This window comes from Zootoca vivipara, chromosome 13 (genome assembly GCF_963506605.1).
Source record: "Zootoca vivipara chromosome 13, rZooViv1.1, whole genome shotgun sequence".
Taxonomy (NCBI): Eukaryota; Metazoa; Chordata; class Lepidosauria; order Squamata; family Lacertidae; genus Zootoca; species Zootoca vivipara.
In genome coordinates this window covers 47,457,193-47,478,470 of record NC_083288.1, presented here as the reverse complement: position 1 = coordinate 47,478,470, position 21,278 = coordinate 47,457,193, and the positions used below count along the sequence as shown (strand labels likewise).

The following is a 21,278-nucleotide window of genomic DNA, read 5'->3' as shown; positions in this document are numbered from 1 at the left end:
TTACATGATATACACACGGGGATTGTCTAAGAAAAATAGTCCTTTGACTTATATACGTAACCCTAACGCTTTGCAAAATACAGTGGTACCTTAGTTTACGAACTTAATCTGTTCCTGAAGTCCGTTCATAAAACCAAATCCGTTCTTAAACCGACGCGTGCTTTCCCTAATGTTGTCTCCTGCGGCCACTGCCCTTCCACTGTTTGGTTTCCGTTTGTAGACCGAGGTAAAGTTCGCAAACCAGAACACTACTTCCGGTTTTGCGAAGTTCGTAAACTGAATCGTTCATAAACAGGATTGTTCTTAAACCGAGGTACCACTGTATCATATATTCTTGAACCTTAGCTTGGTCTCACCCCCATGGAAACCATTGAAGTTTCTTACCCTACCAGCTATAAGTGAGTTACTATTCGTCCTCAGTTGCAAAGCATGATCAAAGGCCTTTTACTTCAGAACCCCGTCTTGCATTTTTACCTTGATGACAGTCACGGTGACACTGTAGAAAAGGCTCACGAGGAAGAAAATGATGAAAGTGGAAAGGATTGATGACAGGCTTTCGAGCTCTTCATAGCCGTTGTCAGCGTCTATGAACCCATCTAGGTAAGCTTTGGACAATACATGCAGGTCAGATTCTTCTGGAGTTTAGAAAGATGGGGAGGTCTCAGTGTAGCGAAGTGACACGGGAGAGAAAAGTAGGTTACTTTTGTGGGGAACTGGGAAAGGAATGTGAAAGAGGCACACTGGGAAACAAGACAATTCTGTCTTTAGACTGGGCACAATCCAATCTTGACAACGCCAAGTGGCATGTGGAGTCAGGGATAGACAGGGGAAAGAGGAGCTGATTTAGCGAAGGGATGGAGGCATGCTACACCGAAGGGCAAAATCACAGATGTTGCAAATGCTTTAGTGTCTCTGCCTTTGGTTGTGATGGCAACATGGTGTTGGTTTGACCTATATCCAACATGAGCTGAGCTGAGCTCATGTTGAGGGAACTATAGCACTTTTAGGAGTTCTGCATGGCACAGCTTGCTTGCTGAAGGGAGTCAAAGAGCCCTAGTAGTTTTGCAATAACAGACCACCCGGCCTGAATGATTTTTGTGTCGTTCTTGACAGCATTGGATATTGTACTCTACTATAAGTTGCAAGCAGAGCCTATCATTCTGATTTTTTTTTTTTATTTACAGTGTAATAAAAGTGTTTAGGATCTGAGAGTGGACAGTAATATTGAAATGCACTCTACAGAGGGAAGAGATGTCTTAGCCTTGAGGTGCATTTTTGAGAGTTTATCTTATGAATCACACATGGGTTTCATTTGGAATTTTCCAACCAATGGTCTGCCACAGGGTATGGATCTCCACCTTCCGAAATGATCGAATGCTTTAGCATTCTGTGCAACACTTATGAACCTACAAATTGCATTCCAATGAGTATCTCAACTGTTGCTAGTAGTGCAGGTGAGATGGAATGAGAGATAAAGTAGCTTGCCCAAAGCCACAGTATTCTTTGTGACTGAGCTGAAGGTTGAACTTACATTTATATATTCAGAACTCAGCTCATTCTGTTATACTGGTGTGCTGTATCTTGTGGACATGAGTGCAGTTACTAGCCTCCCCTACCCCCTTTCAGATTTTATCCTCAGCAATATGAGTGCACAATCTAAACCAGGCACCTCCAAACTTCAGCCCTCCAGATGTTTTGGACTACAATTCCCATCTTCCCCGACCACTGGTCCTGTTAGCTAGGGATCATGGGAGTTGTAGGCTAAAACATCTGGAGGGCGAACAGTTGATGACTGGCAGATGAAGATGATGGAGTTTATGGAACTGGCTGAGATGACTGGAAGAATCCGCAACCAGGGAGAAGAAACGACAGAAGAAGAATGGAAAGATTTTAAGCTATATTTAAAAAAAATATGTAAAAGTTACATATAAAGAATTAAGTTAAAAAAGAAACTGTGGATGTATGTATATGTTAAGTAGAAAGGAGTAAAATAAGTTTAGAAAATGTGATTAAAATGTTTCAGAAATTGCTAAAAATTCAATTTGTTAAAGAACCGCAGTAGAAGGGAGCCCGAGGGGGTCCACATATATAATGTGAAGGAAAAAGGAATAAGTAATTTGAATTTTTGTGTTTATTTTTTCTTTGTTGTTGTTATTGTAGTGTTTTTCTTTATAGTTTGTTGTGTTATTCTTTGTTGTGATTATTTTAAGAATTTTTTAAATTAAAAATCATTATATATATATATATATATATATATATATATATATATATATATATAATAAACATCTGGAGGGCCGCAGTTTGGGGATGTCTGATCTAAACCTTGGTTTAACAGAGGCAGATGGTGGGTTTAGTGCAGTAAGTTGTCAGCAGAACAAATGACTCAAGTCACATGCTACAAGAGAAGGCAGTTCCCTCTCCAGGAGCACTAACTATCTAATTTAACCTGTGTCCTAATATGAAAGGAAGCTGAGCATCAATAGAACCCATCTGCTGGCTGTTCCCACCCAAAAGAAATTGCATTTGGCTGCAACTCATTACCAAGCAACAATGACTGAAGTAATCAAGGCTTTCTTCACAGCCTCTACATTCTGCTGTGGACTGCTGCTGCTGCTCAGTTCCTCCTCTGCTCTCTACACCATTTCCAAGAAGGAGTGGGAAATGGTTCTGGGTGGGAAGGAACAATGGCTGCACTTTTGTCAAACTGAAATGAAACAACTGGCTTAGTTTTGTCCTGTGTGTCTCTCTTGCTGTGCCTTGTGAGAGAATTAAAGCGTATTGGTGTGCAACTGGTATTCAGAGACATATTGCCTCCAATAGTGGTGGTGGAGCACAGCCCTTGTGGGTAGTAGCCATTGTCAGTCACAACAAATGCAACCATAACATTTTTTTCCTTTACTTTGTACTAGAGGTTTAGATTACTTCCTATGTTAATGAAGCTCTAGATCTTTTCAACACAATGGGCAAAGTGATTTTTGGAAATTGCAAAGCTACGTTTTTCAAGCTTTAGATGATCGTGGACAAAAAGATGATTCTTTTTTTTAGATATATTCTCTAGGTCAGGTATCCCCAAACTTCGGCCCTCCAGATGTTTTGGACTACAATTCCCTTCATCCCTGACCACTGGTCCTCTTAGCTACAGATAATGGGAGTTGTAGGCCAAAACATCTGGAGGGCCGCAGTTTGGGGATGCCTGCTCTAGGTTTTGCAAAGAAACCTCAAATATGCAGTTCACTGACACATGGGAAACTTCTCTGATGGCATCAATGTCACCATTATCATATTGTGCATTTGGAACTTGTTAAATGTGTGCTGTGGTGAACATAAATGGAAGCATCCAGTGTCCTAGGTCCACCTAAATTGTGATTGTTTATGCATACATGTTTAATTACTTTCTTTAGTCTTTGCTTTGAGATGCAGTACAAAAATAAAGATAAGGTGGATCAGGGTTGCAGAATGATAAACCTGTGTGTGCTTGCAGAAACTGAAAAATCACTGCTTTCTATGCATGATATTTATAAATGTTTATTTGCGCGTCAGTGTGTTGATATTAGAAGAACTCTGCTATCACGTTGTTTTAATGTGTTAGTTATGCTTATGGAAAGGTTTTTGCAATGTCATTGCTATGTGAGAAAGACTGGCGCACTTCCAGCCATTCTAGTGGGAAGGCTGTTCCTAGCCTGTGCAATTTGTTGGCTACTTCCACATGATGTCATCAGCATTAAAAGGCTACCCTAATCCCTCCTTTAAAATGGATTTACCTTTAACTTTTTTGGGGAAAATCCCCACTAAGTTAAAAATAAAAGTGTTGCCAAAATTGGTGTTTTTGTGTTGGTGTTAAGCCCCCTTTTCAAAGCACCTGCAATGTGTGGACATAGAGTTCCCTCTGAAGAGCCATTAAAGATGTCAATTTGTTTCTACAATCATACTTTTAAAAGCGACATGCAAGACATGTCATGAAACATTCTCTGCATGGCCCTGAGCAGCTTCTTTTGGTTCTTCAGGGGAATTTTACACCGAAACATCCTTGGAGTGCTCTAAATTAAACAACGACGTCGGCACCATTATATCCTTAGGAGTGAAATAATAAATGTGTGGTCCTAGACACCTCAAACAGATATTCTCCATCCCACATGGAGGATTCAATCATTTAGAAGAAAGACAACTGTGATGTTTGTGTTTGTGGAGAAGTGAAAGTAATGGGAGACAAAGCTATAAGAGTAAAGGCCAAAGAGGTAGCAAGGGAAAGGTATGGTGAGGTTGACAAATCTGATACTTGCAATGCAAGCACACACACACACAAGGGAAGTATAGGTGTCTAATTGGGTGTCTATCATCCCTTGAAAATTCCAGATCATAGTTGAGAAGGTGCCGAAAGTGGAATCTTTATATCCCATCATAATGTTTGTATGATTGAAAATTATTTGTTTTTATCATTTTGTCAGAATTTCCAACAACAATCCAGATTTGTCTCCTTGTAGTACGATAAACTTTCTTTATTTCAAAGTATTATTTTATTTCAGAAAGGTGTGGCCAGTTAATTCTACATCATTTAGGGTACATCACCCCTCTTTTCCTCCACAAAAAGGCCAATAATTAAACAAATGGAGACACAAGAAGGGAAGGCAGATGCTGGCAGAATTAGGAAGCTGTGAAAGATCTGCAGGAGGCTTGAGAAGAATGGTTATTGGCAAGTGCTGGCGGTGTCGGAGAGCACGAGGGAGACGTTGACAATGGTTGGTTTACCCGTATTCTTGTCTATGGTCTTCTGAGACGTCTGGAGGGGCAACATCTCATGCCCCACCACGCAAGTGTAAGCAGTTCCAGAATTCCACTCTTCTGCGTTGACGTTCAGCATGCTATAGGCATAATACCGCTTGGGTGTCTTGGACTCCTGGGTGGCTGTGTTGGTGAAGTATTCGGAAGCATCCACGGGCTCACCATTCCGCAGCCATTTGACAAAGAACTCACTAGGGGAGAAATGTTTCATCAAACAAGTGACGGTGGCTGTTTCCTGCAGAGCCAGCTGATCCGGAGGAGGAGGAAGGATGTAGATATGTGGAGCAGAGGGGTTGCCATCTGGAAGGTTAAAGGAGGGAGGATGAAGAGAATGTAAAATGCATTGCTAACCATCTGTTTCCTTCTTTTCCTAACTGACCTCGTTTGTATGGTTAGAGTCAGAAAAACCTATAAGAAGAATGGCAGAAGCCTTCTAGGAGGTGAAATGGACAATCATCAAAGATGACCAGATCAGAGTTTTGATGCAATGGCTTTCTAAATGTGGGTTTTTTATTATTATTAAAGACAGTGATGACGTGGTCCGCTGCTCTCTCTGTGTAAAAAGAGTGGAAGAGCACAAGAGAGACAGAGAGACTATGGCTTATATAGAAACGGTCCCATTAGGCAAGTGGGGTCAAACTCATCTCTTCATTGCTAAGGTGGGCTGAGAATAGGGGCTTCATCTATTCCAGGCATCCCCAAACTGTGGCCGTCCAGATGTTTTGGCCTACAGCTCCCATGATCCCTAGCTAACAGGACCAGTGGTCAGGGATGATGGGAATTGTAGTCCAAAACATCTGGAGGGCCAAAGTTTGGGGATGTCTGATCTACTCTAAGAGCAGCCTCATATAACTTATCACCCATTAAGTCATATGGACAATACTAAGGATTTTTGACAGCATGCTAGGGGCTAAGTTGATGTTCTCTTTTTGCTGCCTGTCTGAGACCCTTAGGCACATGGAAGCCCATACCGTACATGTCTGTTGGGCAGTCATTGGAAGGATAGCTTATTAATTCCAACAACGTTGCTTAGATTCAGATGGGTGTTAACTCCCCCTTCCACAAACTGGTGCGCTCCAGATGTTTTGGACCACAAAGCTCATCAGTCCCAGCCACTACGCCCCATAATCGGTGATTTTGGAAGTTATAGTCCAGAACATCTGGGGAGAACACCATGTTAGGATAGTTTGTGTTAAATGATTGTGAAGACAGAACGTAACTGCTGAAATCAATGACACCGAGGGTTGCTTAATCTTCTGTTGTGAGCTGATGTAAAATAGGCACCTACCTTGAGGCTTGCGCAGGGACCTGACTTCCATTGAAGGAAATAAATCTGGGTGAATAATTTTGCAGTTGAAAGTTTCTCCTTTTTCCCACTCGTCTACACACACAGTAGCTACTGCATCAGCGTATATCAGATCGCTGTTGTCTTCATCGTGATACGTTTCAAGTGTAGTGTCCAGGGGTTTGTCATCCGATGCTCTTGTCCAGGTGACGTTCAGCTCCTTAAAGTCTTGCTCATCGGGTATGTTGGAAATTCTGCAAGTCAGCTTGGCTGACTTGGTCTGGTAAATATCAGCATAGGAAGGTTGGATGGTATCAACCGTGACAGGGATGGAAAGACCTAAGAAGTAAGAAGAACATTGAGATCCATAGAACATTGAGATCCATAGAACATTGAGATCCAACCTGCTTGCACTTATGACAACCCCAACATATATCTGATTCAAACATCCTATTCCATAGCTTATGTCCAAGTCAGAATAGAGAATTTCGCTTTCCCACGATAGTGCCATATTCAAGGGGTGTGTGAGAGGGCTTGTAGATGGGAAACATTGCTAGTTGCTGCACAAGTTCCTTTCCTTGGTGATCCATAGATTTGCCAGAGTCAATGATTCTACACCAGGGGTCAGCAAACTTTTTCAGCAGGGGGGTAGTGGTCCACTGTTCCTCAGATCTTGTGGGGCGCCGGACTATATTTTGAAGGGGAAAGAAAGAAAACGAATTCCTCCCGCCCCTCAAAATAATGTCAGAATTGGATCAGCATAAAGTATGGAGACTATGAGTACCATAATATAGACTGAGGTCTCAAATAACACTGAAGCTAAGGTTGGAGCTATGTATCTCAGCAGTATCCTACCATATGCTGAAGGATAACACTGCTGGACTATGGTGCTTAAGTGCCTTCAGACCTTGCCGTAAAATCTGCTTACCTATTGTAATTATGCTCTGTAGAGGATTTTCACCTCTTGTTGAGCATTTTGGCATATGTACATTTTCATGAACTCTTACCTCAGTTTTAGCCCAAAGCTAATAATTCTACCATGTTCAGAATTCAACCATATACACTGAGCGCTTCTTCCTTTTGACAGAAATGAAAGATGCCCCTGTTGTCTTGAATGTTTCAACCAGCTTTCCGGTGCTCTGATGGAATATAATAACTTACCGCCACAAATAAAGGGTCTGCTGACGTTCTTTATCCCACTGAATCTCTCATTGGACACTTTGCAGGAGAACTTCTTGCCATTGTCCCAGTCGTTCTTAGTGATTCGTATCTCACTCCTCACGCTGTAGCTGCACTTTGAGATTCGTATGGTGGTGGGGTCATCAGATTCAAGAACTTTTCCATCCCTCAGCCACTGGATTGTGGTCTTCTGAGTGTGCAGATTTGTAGCAGTGCAGGTGATGGTGGCATTCAAGGGGGACCCCGCAAAATCCTTTAGGAGTGGTGCGCTGATGATAATGTTAGGCGGAGAGTCTGGGCGCACTACTGCAGAAGGAAGGAAAGTGGCAGAAAGTAAACAAATTTATTGCAGATGAATCTAGCAACTCAAGGGGAACTGCAGATCCAGGTCTACTGAGGAACCCTCATCCACAAGACTCATGAGATTGTCTTCTAGAAGGTTGTGCGTCTAGACAAGCATTTCCGCATCCATTTAAATCAACGGGCGGAAGGGCCGAACTGGATTCATCCCACAGAGTGAAGGCTCACTCTCAGAATGAATGAGAGAGTAAGAATGACAGAATAAGAGCATTGTTGAGCACATGACAAACTCATTTCCCATGCTACAAGGCAATCGTATCCTATTCACCTATACAGTGGCACCTCTACTTACGAATAACTCTACTTACAAATGTTTCTACTTACGAATGGAGCTCCGTCCGCCATCTTGAATGCGGTTTAGATAGGATTTTTTCTATTTACGAATTTTTAGATAGGGTTGCTTCGACTTACGAATTTTTATTCCAATGCATTCCAATGCATTTTTTTTCGACTTGCAAACGTGCGTTCGGAACGCATTAAATTCGTAAGTAGAGGTACCACTGTATCTTGGATTAGGGGCCAGGTTTCAAACAGATTTGAAATGCTTGCCCTCTTTTACATAAATTAATATTCACCCTATGCAGAAAAACATTTACAGTACTTCTGAACTTAGGTAATTATTAATTGTGTTAAGATGACAGACCAGTATGTGATCCTTTAGGAACTAGCTAGTTATAGGGTTGCCATATTTGAAAGGGGGAAAAAGAGTGTGTGTGTGTGTGTGTGTGCGCGCACACACACACACACACACACACACACACACATGGCTGATGCAACAGGAAAATCCAGACATAAAAGACCATGCAGAAATCAAACATTTGGTCTTTTAAGAGTTCCCTAGCACTTTCTGACTCCTTTCTGCTAATCTCCTGGTTTGAGATTTCCCCTGGCTGCTGGGAAATCTTGTATTTTGTAGACAAATAAATTCACTTACTGGAACGGACAATTTCTTCTGTTCTGTTCCCAAGAGAGTGAATAGTCTTGCAGTAGAATGGATTAAAATGCTTCCAAGCTGCAGCAGGGACAACTGCCTGGGAGCTTGCAGTGAAAGTCCCACGGGAGTTGAAGAAAGAAGGAAATTCCATAAACTCGATTGCCTCGTCTTCATCATTATCCCAAGAGAAAGTGACTGAGCCAGGCAGGAAATCCTGGGCCAAGCAACCAATAGTGATGCTTCCATTGTGAGAGATACTCCCAGAAGATGGAATGAGAGGAAAGACATGTGGAGCAGATTGGCAAGCTGAGGAAACAAAAAAATTAGGTGTTTTTTTTAAATAAAAAAGATGCTTTATTTGTAGCTGGGATTGCTTATCTGAGCTGAGCTATTTTAATTATCTCTCAAAGTTTAAAATTGTTTTTAACTGCTTTTATTTATAACTTTAATATTTATTGTAAGCTGCTTTGAGGTTTTCCTACAATCAAGCAGTATATAATTTTTGTTAAATAAAATAAAATGCATAAATCCAGGCAGGTCCTTGGGTGCATTCTACCTCTGACTGCCCAAGATTCTGTGGTTGCATTTCTGACAGGTTGGACAGTTTAGCCAACTTTAAAAAAAACCCCACTTCTTCAACCTTATTTTGGTAAGACCTTTACACAGGATGGCTTCTCCATCCACACTTCCACTTGTCCTGTCACTATCCCCAGGGGGGAAACCAGTTGTTTATCACTGAATTAGAACAAACACCATCTATCGTTTTTTTTCTGGGATTGTTCTGATTCAGTGGCGAACAGCGAGTTTTCTTGGGAGAAGTGGCAGGGGGAAACGCTAGGACCCATTCTCAGAAAGGGTGGGAGAAGTAGAACTCATGATTTCTAGACACAGGACAAGCCCCACCTCAACCACTGGACCCATTATACTGATCTTCACCAGACGAGTGTTAATAAAACAGTGGGTATGAATATTCAGGCCTCAGCTGTATTTTCGTCTCTTCCTCACATGTCTCTCTTCAGCTCCCTTTTCCCCATCTCAGCTGTCACATCCCAACGTCTTTCCTAACTGACAATTAACTCACCACTCTATAACCTCCAGCCAATCAGCATCTGCTATCACCCAGCCCAATCAGAATAAATGTACCTAACCCAGGTCCCACCTAAGAAATTCTCTCACAGCCCACAACCAATCACCAAGCATGTATATCTGTCTGAAATATGTGCCATATTCTTACACCATGCCATTTTTAAACAGTCATGGCTTCCCCCAAAGAATCCAGGGAGGTTTAGTTTGTCAATGGTGCAGAGAGATGTTGGGAGACCCCTAGCCCCCTCCCAGAAGTATAATTTCTGGAGTGGTTTAACAACCAGTCCCTCTCGAAAGGGAACTTTGTCAGCGATAACACTTTGAGGTGAATGGGGGCCTCCTTTCGACTCTCAGCACCCTTAACAACAAACTACAACCCCCAGAATTCTTTGGGGGAAGCCATGACTGTTTAAAGTAGTATTGGAACGCTTCAACTGTATAGTGTGAATGTGGCCATACTAATAACAATACAAGGCCTCTCGAACTCTGGCAGTCACAGAAGTCACAGAATATTTTCCCCTTCAAAACACATATATACCCAGAGAGATATACAGCACTTCTGCAGGAAGGGACTTGAGACTGGTTCACCTCCTAGCTAAGTGCTGATTCCACAAGGGTACTGAGGAGAGCTCAGATGCCTCACAGCTTTTCCAGAATTGGTGCCGAAGGCTTATGTGTCTCTTGGCTGAGTATGCCAAGCTTCAGGGAGGCTGGGACAAGACCAGTTGTTGGACAGTGTTCTCGCAGCTATGAACAAGAGTTTGACCAAGCTGCGGGAGGCAGTGGAAGACAGGAGTGCCTGGCGTGCTCTGGTCCATGGGGTCACGAAGAGTCGGACACGACTAAATGACTAAACAACAACTTGCAGTTTTGTGGGTGCCTCACACACCTGCAAGTCACCCCTCACCATCAAGCCCTCACTGTGTGGAACAGTTGCTTTCAGAAACACTAGAGCAGGCATCCCCAAACTTCAGCCCTCCAGATGTTTTGGCCTACAACTCCCATGATCCCTAGCTAACAGGACCAGTGGTCGGGGGTGATGGGAATTGTAGTCCAAAACATCTGGAGGGCCGAAGTTTGGGGATGCCTGCACTAGAGAGATCTCTGCAGCTTCTGAGAACTGCATCACTTACACCTGAGTCTACAACACCAGGAAGGAGTCAGCTGAGACCAGTCTTCCAAAAGATAAAACTCACATGAGAGAGGCTCAGGTGCTGTTGTGGAAAGCCAACTACCCAGAGGTTTGCAGAAAGCAAGGGTAGATAGAACCTAGATAAAACCTTTAAATGAGTGTTGGTTCCTCCCCAGCATTTTCATACTTCTCAGCTGAATGGGCAAGCTAGCTGAGACCTCTTGAAAACTGGGCATAAGGCAAGCCTATAAATGACTCGATGACCCTTCAAACTCTACAATTCTATGACATACCTACTTGCTGTATGCTGGGCTTCCACAAGGGTAAAGGAAGGCAGTGGCTCAACCCTAGGTTTTCCTAAAGCTGCTCCTTAGCTGGCAGAGTTAATTTGAAGCCCCTACCATTCCTGAACCCGATCTGTAGTTGGGTGACTATCACACCAGTCTTCAGGGGGAGCACTGGCTTTCAGAGACCCACATTGTTCTCCTAGCCCTTTCAGGAAGGCCCATAGCTCAGTGGTGAAGCATTTCCCTATATTCCCTCCCAGGACTCCCAATTAGCCAAGGGGCTTGCGCTCAGCAGAAAAGCTCATAAGAAACCCAGCAAGAGTTGTGTGTTGGGGGACAGGGGTAGCTCAGTGGTAGAGCAGGGATAGCACAGGTCAGTGATGGAACATTTGCTCTGCACGCAGGAAATCCCATGTTCAACTCACAGAACCTCAAGGAAGGGTTGGAATATACTCCTGGGCTGAAACCCTAGAAAGCCACTCTCTGGGGTCTAGGGCTGAAGCACACTGCTTCAGAGAAACAAGAGAGCCTACTGCTCTTCACTGGGCTGAATGGAAAGGACGGCACATATTCCTGCTTACAAGAATAGCGGGGAGGAGAGGAAGCTGTTTGCTACCTTAGAAATTTACTGAAAGCTACCACTGAGCTCAGATCTTGCACACATGCCAGTAAAGTTGCAGGCTGTAGGGAGGTTCAGGTGCTCTCTTTGCAATCTCTGCCTTTACTGAAGCCAGGAGCTACACAGCTCTCCAAGCCGAGTGTTTGATTTTAAGGAAGGTTGAGACCCCCAGCACTCCTCCAATCTTCCTAGCGGTGTAGTGGTTGGAGCTCAACACTTGAAAGCTTTCATATCCCAGCTTTGAAATAAAGGAGGGAGGAGAGTGAAAGGCTCCCAGAAGTTACTCCTAACCTTTGCAAATCTGCAGCCCAATGGGATGCCAAACTTTTCCCCAGCTGACCACTGGCCATTGGAGAGAGTTGCTCCCCTGCTTCAGGTATAGCTGCTGTAGATCTGAATGGCTTGCTTGTTTCTCAGTTGAGCACTGAGCTTCTGAGATCCTAGGAGCTTACCCCAAAGGCATAGCTGAGCAGAAGCCATCCCACACTTCCTGAGCTCAGCACTGAGCTTCAGAAAGACACCGGCTGCTCCCTCAACCTCTGCACTAGTCTAAGTAGCTCGCATTTATCCCAGCTCAGAGGTTAGCTACAGAAAAGCTATGAGGATGCCGGGAACATTTCCCGTCGGCTCAGAGAAGAGCCACCCAGCCCTGTTGCTTCCCTGGCCTAGCTTTAGCTGCTATGGATCTGAAAGAGCTAGCATCTCACGGGTAGGTGGTGTGCTTCAGAGAAGCTAGGTGGGTTCTAGGAGTTCCCCCTCCCGTTATTTCCAATGCTGTAGCTGAAGGAGCACAAATCCTCGTTTCCCTAGCTGAGCACTCCTGATTATTGCTGCTAGCTGGATGCTGTTCTATCTGACTGGTGAGTTCCGGAGAAGCTAGGGGGTTGCTGGGTGCTTTCCCTAACGTTTCCAAAGCAGCAAAGGATCAGGGTGCCAGCCAGCTCTTGCCTACTCCACCCCCAACTGAGCACTGGATGGCAAGAGAGGTTCCAATAGCTTTTCTTGCCCCGCCTAGAGGCCATAGACACCTCAATGGACAATAGATGTAGAAGACTTGCACATCTCCCAGCTGAGCTTCTGCAGTGTTGCCTCCCAAAGGGGTGCTGCTGGCTGGGGAGGCTTCCTTCTTGTCACAGTTTAGGGATGGTGGAGGACATGCGATATTCCAGCCACAAGACCTATTCAGTTGGGACCTTGCGCATCTCCCCATAAAACGTCGGCTCCCCGGGGGCATCCCCATTGCTGTGCATGTTAAAGCAGAGGGGTGAGGGGAAAGGTTACTGATACTAGGGATATTTACCAAATTGTGAGAATTGAAATCAATCAACATTACACATTAAATGTCCCAGAGAAGCAAGGTGCTTATATGAGCATCTTGCAGGCAGCCCAGTTACTCCCTCCTCCTCCCCCTTAAGCTGTCAGCTGAAAAGTTTGCTTAAGTGTTGGGCTGATGGGCTGGAGGTAGGCTACCTTCCAGTGTGCTGCAAAGATCACACACCGCAGCTCCAAGCTGAACATGGGCCTAAGGTGGCTACTGGGGAGTTTTGTTATGTTTCAGTTTCTCTTATGCTCAGCATGGAGGTGGCAGTAATCGAGTGTTAAAATCTGCATTAGTTGGGAAGCCTATCAATATGAGAAACCAGAATTCAAATGGAAATACTAATATGTATGCCCAAGCCTATTACAACCTACATCCTTTCCATGAAAGTTGACCGATCCTAGAAAGAGTCTTTTCTTATGTTTCTATCTTCCCAAAGCCCGGAAGTAGGCCCCTTTCACTCACCGTATCAAAGGCTGACCTTGAACGGTCCATTTCTCCTGGAAAGTCATCTTAGTTCTATGAAGTCTTCAGTGTTTACTCCTAATGTTCTCAGAAACTGTCTCCAAAAATGGAAAGTGGTGGTAGATGTCCTTGGTGTTGACATGAAGGTCTGAAAACAGACAAACAACATATTGTGGTGGAGTGATGTCTGGGGTGGGGGCTATAATTTGCAACCAAAAGTGGCCATGTGAAACTGTTGCCGAGGAAGAACTTCCCCTTTTCTAGTTTATTTGTCTTGCCTTGTTTTCTTGTTTTCAAATTTTGGGGTTTCCCACTAACCAAATTTCCAGAGCTAGGGTTAATCTGGCAAAACAGCCCCCCCCCCTCCACACATATATTGCCCCCTAAAATTTATTTATTCCTTTCTGCCAACAGTCTTATAAGAAAAGTATAAATGGTAAACCAACTACTGTATTCCCATACCCTCCAACATTTCTCCGATGAAAATAGGGGCATCCCATTCCATTATGATAATTTTACTATCTATACCCCACACATCTTACTGCATTGGATTCCTGCAGCCAATCAGAAGCCGCGCTTTGGTTTCTGAATGTTTTGGAAGTCGAACGGACTTCAGGAACGGATTCTGTTCGACTTCCAAGGTACGACTGTACTAAAGAGAAGGCAGCTTCCATTCCAGGAGCGCTAGCCAATTGAACCTGACTGCAGATACGAAAGGAAGCTGAGACTCAGTAGAACCTGACCACTCAGTCTTCACGAAATAAATTGCATTTGGCTGCAACTCAATGCCAAACATAGAATCATAGAGTAGGAAGAGACCACAAGGGCCGTCCAGTCCAACCCCCTGCCAAGCAGAAAACACCATCAAAGCATTCTTGACATATGCCTGTCAAGCCTCTGCTTAAAGACTGGTGGAGTCTCCTGGTGGAGTCTCCTTCTTTGGAGGTCTTTAAGCAGAGGCTTGACAGGCATATGTCAAGAATGCTGTGATGGTGTTTCCTGCTTGGCAGGGGGTTGGACTGGATGGCCCTTGTCTCTTCCAACTCTATGATTCTATGAAAGACCTCCAAAGATGGAGACTCCACCACACTCCTTGGTAGCAAATTCCACTGCCGAACAGCTCTTACTGTCAGGAAGTTCTTCCTAATGTTTAGGTGGAATCTTCTTTCTTGTACTTTGAATCCATTGCTCTGTGTCCGCTTCTCTGGAGCAGCAGAAAACAACCTTTCTCCCTCCTCTATATGACATCCTTTTATATATTTGAACATGGCTATCATATCACCCCTTAACCTTCTCTTCTCCAGGCTAAACATACCCAGCTCCCTAAGCCGTTCCTCATAAGGCATCGTTTCCAGGCCTTTGACCATTTTGGTTGCCCTCCTCTGGACACGTTCCAGCTTGTCAATATCCTTCTTGAACTGTGGTGCCTTCTTGAACTGTGGACACAGTACTCCAGGTGAGGTCTGACCAGAGCAGAATACAGTGTTACTATTACTTCCCTTGATCTAGATGCTATACTCCTATTGATGCAGCCCAGAATTAATATTGAAGTTACAATATTGAAGTAATCAAAGTGGTCTTCATAGCCTCTACATCAGGCATCCCCAAACTGCGGCCCTCCAGATGTTTTGGCCTACAACTCCCATGATCCCTAGCTAACAGGACCTGTGGTCAGGAATGATGGGAATTGTAGTCCAAAACATCTGGAGGTCCGAAGTTTGGGGATGCCTGCTCTACATTCTGATGAGGGTTGAGGTGCTGCTCCGTTACTCCTCTCCCCTCTAGAATTTACCATTTCCAAGGAGCGGAAAATTGTTCTGAGTGAGAAGGACAACGGTTGCGCTTTCGCTGAGCATGTATGAAACAACTGGCCTAGTTTTGTCCTAGCTGTGCACCTCTCACTGTGGTTTGGGAGGTATGGCAAAAAGATTCCAGAGTTCCTCAGGAGGACGGTTTGATTGCTAAACCACCATGCAGATTGCAACCGTCTGGGGGGTGGGGCAGGGTGTGTGTCTCCTAACAACTCTCAGCACCCGTAATAAGCAACAGTCCATAGGCATCTTAGTGGGAAACCATGAAGGTTTCAACCGATATCGTGTGGCTGCAGTGTAGCTGCCCCCACCACATAAAGTTTGGCTCTGAGCACTGCACTGCTACATACCTGACAAACTCTGTTGTTGTTGTTTAGTTGTTTAGTCTGGTCCGACTCTTCGTGACCCCATGGACCAGAGCACGCCAGGCACTCCTGTCTTCCACTGCCTCCCGCAGTTTGGTCAAACTCATGTTGATAGCTTCGAGAACACTGTCCAACCATCTCATCCTCTGTCATCCCCTTCTCCTTGTGCCCTCAATCTTTCCTAACATCAGGGTCTTTTCTTCTCATGAGGTGGCCAAAGTATTGGAGCCTCATCTTCAGGATCTGCCCTTCCAGTTAGCACTCAGGGCTGATTTCCTTCAGAATGGATAGGTTTGATCTTCTTGCAGTCCATGGGACTCTCAAGAGTCTCCTCCAGCACCATAAGTCAAAAGCATCAATTCTTCGGTGATCAGCCTTCTTGATGGTCCAGCTCTCATTTCCATACATCACTACTGGGAAAACCATAGCTTTAACTATACGGACCTTTGACGGCAAGGTGAGGCCTCTGCTCTGACAAACTCTAGTGCACAGCATTTCAAAATGCCCCCCCTCCCCGAGAACCAAATAGGTGTAGCAACTTTCCAGGGAGAGTGACCGGAAACCGGGATTAGCCCTTGGCAACTAAGGACAGTTCGCATGTATGGACATTAGGTCTTCTTCATCTCCCTTAAGACTTTTGGTGGCTTTTGTCAGGTGTGTTTGCTAGGTGTACATAGGGCCCTGCCTCCTAAATTGTGGTACTGGGTAGGCTGCTATGGCCATATTCACGGTGAGAGAAATAATATATGATCCTGGTGGAGGTGAGACCAGGCCTAGTCCAAAGATTTCAGCTGTTAATAGGACTTCTTTCATAGCTGCATGGTATGCAGACATTTAGCAGGTGAAGCTTGTCCTGGGATAGATAAAAAATGGTGGGAGGTGCTTCATTTGCTGAACTTTTCTGTCTCGGGCTGCCATTTGAGTCGCAGGAGTACTGCTGGGGGGGGGGGAGACACATGGCACCTTAACCATATGGTCATTGTGCTGATGAGAGGTTACTATTTCTCTTTCTGGAAAGCAGTTATAATATCCCTCCCACATTTGATTAATGTTATGTTCAATAGATTCCTTCCAGCTTTAATCTATTGCACATTGTTTTTCAGGGTAGGAATGAGTGGATGAAGTGCAGCAAGGGCTGAAAACCATGCCCCCCCCCCCCAAGATGGTTTGCTGCTGATTGCAATACAGGTAAGGCTGAAAGGCCCCCCCACCGACATTTTGGTGAGTCATCCTGAGAACAGATGCGCGCTGTTTTCACCAACAGCTGTGATCTGCTGTTTCCACTTTGAGCTAAAGGCGAGTGCTGGCGGTCAGAAGGGGATGGACAGATATGATGTGTGGGGCTTTGAATAGAAACTCAAATTGATGTGTTCTGAGTCAACGTCAGATTACAAATGGTGGGTTTCTCAGTGCCTGAGAAAGCAACAACCATGTTTTGCTGATTTTGTACGAGCCGCACACTCTATGAATTGAGCATATCTACCAGGGGAAACTGAGACACAGCTCAAACTGGGATGGGGCAGAATTTAATGCCTTTCCCTACAGTGTGTAGATCAGGCATCCCCAAACTGCGGCCCTCCAGATGTTTTGGCCTACAATTCCCATGATCCTAGCTAACAGGACCAGTGGTCAGGGATGATGGGAATTGTAGTCCAAAACATCTGGAGGGCCGAACTTTGGGGATGCCTGGTGTAGACTGACAGAGCCAACCACTGCCCCCCCAAACAAAAACAAATCCTCAGTAATGAAAATGTAAACCAGGGTTGGAGGCAAGTTCTGAAGCCGCTCCAGTGATAGCAACGTCTACAGTAGGCTTCTTCAACCTTGGCCCCCCAGATGTTTTTGGCCTACAATTCCCATGATCCCTAGCTAACAGGACCAGTAGTCAGGGATGATGGGAATTGTAGTATCAAAACATCTGGAGGGCCGAGGTTGAGGAACCCTGGTCTACAGCAAGGGTAGCCCTCCAGGTGTCATTGACTCCAATCAGCCCCAGACAGCATCACCAGTGACCAGGAGATGGTGGGAATTGTAGCCCAACAACATTTGGAAGGCAGCATGTAGATTTCTCTTGGTGTCAGTATCTGGTATCCTGAGGCAGCTGCAAGGTCCCATAAGGTGGCCAGGCAAGAAAAAGTGCAGGGCACCTGAACCACTAAAGGTTGTGTAGGAGAGAGGATAGTTGTGGAAATTTCATGCAGGTTGTCCCTGTTGAAATTCTTTCCTCTTGTTGTGTGTGCAGGAGTCCTTCCCACTTTTCATCTGGCACCTCTACTGACTCCGGTTCCCTCCTCACATATACATATACATATACATATACATATACATATACATATACATATACATATACATATACATATACATACATGTATATGTTTATGGCACTGTGGTCTAAACCACTGAGCCTCCTGGGCTTGCTGATCGGAAGGTCGGCAGTTCAAATACTGCGACGGGGTGAGCTCCCATTGCTCTGTCCCAGCTCCTGCCAACCTAGCAGTTTGAAAACATGCCAGTTCAAGCAGGTAAATAGGTACCGCTGCAGTGGGAAGGTAAACAGCATTTCCGTGCACTCTGGCACTCCGTGCACCAGTAGCGGTTTAGTCATGCTATTCACATGACCCGGAAAGCTGTCTGTGGACAAACGCCGGCTCCCTCAGCCTAAAAGAGAGAAGAGCACCACAACCCCATAGTCGCCTTTGACAGGACTTAACTGTCCGGGGATCCTTTACCTATGTTTATGTATGTATTATGTATGTATTATGTATATATTCTAGACCAGTGCCAGTGTGGTGTAGTGGTTAAGAGTGGTGGACTCGCGTCCCCGCTCCTCCACATGCAGCTGCTGGGTGACCTTGGGCTAGTCACACTTCTCTGAAGTCTCTCAGAGCCACTCATCACACAGTGTGTTTGTTGTAGGGGAGGAAGGGAAAGGAGAATGTTAGCTGCTTTGAGACTCCTTCGGGTAGTGATAAAGCGGGATATCAAATCCAAACTCCTCCTCCTCCTCCTCCTCCTCCTCCTCCTCCTCCTCCTCCTCCTCCTCCTCCTCCTCCTCCTCCTCTTCTTCTTCTTCTTCTTCTTCTTCTTCTTCTTCTTCTTCTTCTTCTTCTTCTTCTTCTTCTTCTTCGCAGCATTAGGTCACTGGATCTCACAATACGTTTCATTTCTCACAATGCCCCTGACATTCTGCAGCTTTGAGTTAAACTTTGTGAAACCTTGTAAGGTTTTACAACCCAAATGGAAAAAGAACAGGAGCTTGAAACTGGATAAGCCTTGGAAAGGGCTGTACGTGGTACTCTGAAGGATAAACGAGGTGGATTCAGTTGGTCCCTAGGCACAAGCCTAGGGCTCAGGACCGCAATACCTCAAGGACTGCCTCTCTCCATATGAACCTAACCAGACCCTGAGGTCATCCTCTGAGGCCTTTCTTTGTGTGCCTCCTCCACAAGAGGCTTGGAAGGTGGCAACATGAGAACGGGCCTTCTCTGCAGTGGTTTCCCATTTGTGGAATGCTCTCCCCGGGGAGGTTCGGCTGGTGCCTTACCCCTTTCACCAGGCAAAAACGTTCCTCTTCAACCAGGCCTTTGGCTGATTGATATGTGATGCCCATTTAAATGTGTTTGTTTTTGTTCTTATTTTTATTATGTCTTTTATGGTTTTTATATTGATTTTTTTTTTTTTGGTGCGAAAGTAAAGGTAAAGTATTTAGAGTTGGCTGGGATGTGACATAGAGAAAAAAAAGGTTGCAGTCTGGTAAAAACGGCAAGTTGGAGAGAGGCTTAGAGTGCGATGATTTGTTTCTTTTTTGAATCTACAATTGTGATTATGGAAGAAGCAAGACCCTCTTGAAGTGCCAATGTTGTGTGGCCTTCCATTGTAGGCTCAGGTTGTATATGTGTGTAAGGGCCTTATCAGTAGTGACACCCACCCTGTGGAATGTCCTCCCGTCAGATGTTAAGGAGATGAGTAATTATATAACATTTTGGAAACATGAAGGCAGCCCTGTACAGCGAAGCTTTTTTAAGGTTTAAGGTTTTATTATGTTTTTTTATATGCCGTACACTTCCCAGAGTGGCTGGAGGAACCCAGTGAGATGAGTGGGGTACAAATAAAAAATTATTATTATTATTATTGGTAATAGTAGTAGTAGTAGTAGTAGTAAACCATATATTGTAAAAACACCACAGTCTTCACTGTTCCTCATTCCTGAAAGGAAAGATGAACCCCTGGAATCTTGCACCCCTCAAAGATTGGAGTGGCATGCAGCTCTGGTATGTGAAAATTTTACCACTATTCCATGGTGAGTTACATACAGTAGACATATTTTAGGATGGAGTTGGGAAGCCTCAGACCTGGGGTCTGAATGTGGCCCTCCAAGCATTTCTGCTTGGTGCTCTGAACTCTCCCTACACCATACTCCCTCCCAAGCACCACCCCCTCACTGCTTTGCACTCTCCTGGGCTGTTTTTGTCCACCTTGAATGTGCCTTGATCTCTTGGTTGCTGAGATGGAGAATAAAGGCAGGCGTGTGAGTATGTGTAGAAGCTAGTCTATTGTACAAAGCTAACATTTTCAGTTGTTGCTCTTTTGCCCCTGGCCCTGCCCGCCACTAACATGTGGTCCTTGAAAGGTTGCCCAGAATGGAATGTGGCCCTCAGCGTGATAAAGATTCCCCATCCCTGTTTTAGGAGAATTCCTGAAAAGAGGCATTTGTGTCCCAATGGGTGCCCTCCCATCCAGTGCTTTGAAGAAGACTGAGAATCGACAACAATGCATGGTTAATAGAAGTTTATGTAGCAGCTGAAGTTTGATATGTCTAATTTGAATGAAGACTTATACAATGGAGTGCAATAGCATACAAGGTGAAATTATTACAATCAGAAGCAATGGGAGGACAGAAATTAATATAGACAAACTCAGCACCAAACCCAGGGGTGTTATAGTATAATGTTTATACTGTGCACCCTTAGGTTCATTTTATAAATCAATGCGAATTGGTACAGTGCAATAGAATACAATACAATGCATTGCTTTTATACAGATTATAGTAACACAAAGTAATGCGAAGTGGTTCATGCAGTTAGCTATGACCATGCTAAGCAGCTGATTAGCACCAAATGAGCCTGACTGTGATCCTAGGATAAGTCAAGTTATAATTGTTGGTGCTTTGTGGTCCAGGAGCAGAGGACAATGTAATGCAAATGTGATAGGATAAAGTTTCAACCCTTCTCAAACACGAAACTAATGCAACCTTGAAAAGTAATTCAGCACAGCACAGGGAAACTTTGGCCAATATTTTGCAATATGCAAGCCAAGTGGGAAAGATAAAAAGCTGAGAACTTTTGATCTTCATTGATTTGACTGCTGGAGATTTAAAAATGCCCAGAACTCTCTCCAGTAGAATAGCATTGGAAAGGGCATGTGCTTGGTGCCATCCATGAAAAACTCCTTGCTTATACATGGTGCCATCCATGAAAAACTCCTCTCCTTATGTTGTTGTTTAGTCGTTTAGTCGTGTCCGACTCTTCGTGACCCCATGGACCATAGCACGCCAGGCACTCCTGTCTTCCACTGCCTCCCGCAGTTTGGTCAAACTCATGTTGGTAGCTTCGAGAACACTGTCCAACCATCTTGTCCTCTGACGTCCCCTTCTCCTAG

At 44.6% G+C, this 21,278-nt stretch overlaps 1 gene segment (V, D, J or C); it reads right to left on the bottom strand.

Annotated features, from left to right (window-relative positions):
- Window positions 1–444: 444 nt before the first annotated feature.
- Window positions 445–13,580, bottom strand: LOC118078114 (Ig mu chain C region membrane-bound form-like). The segment is given in 6 exon segments: window positions 445–605; window positions 4,747–5,079; window positions 6,068–6,403; window positions 7,226–7,549; window positions 8,538–8,843; window positions 13,445–13,580. Coding segments are annotated over 5 exon segments (1,305 nt in total).
- Between the last annotated feature and the right edge of the window lie 7,698 nt (window positions 13,581–21,278).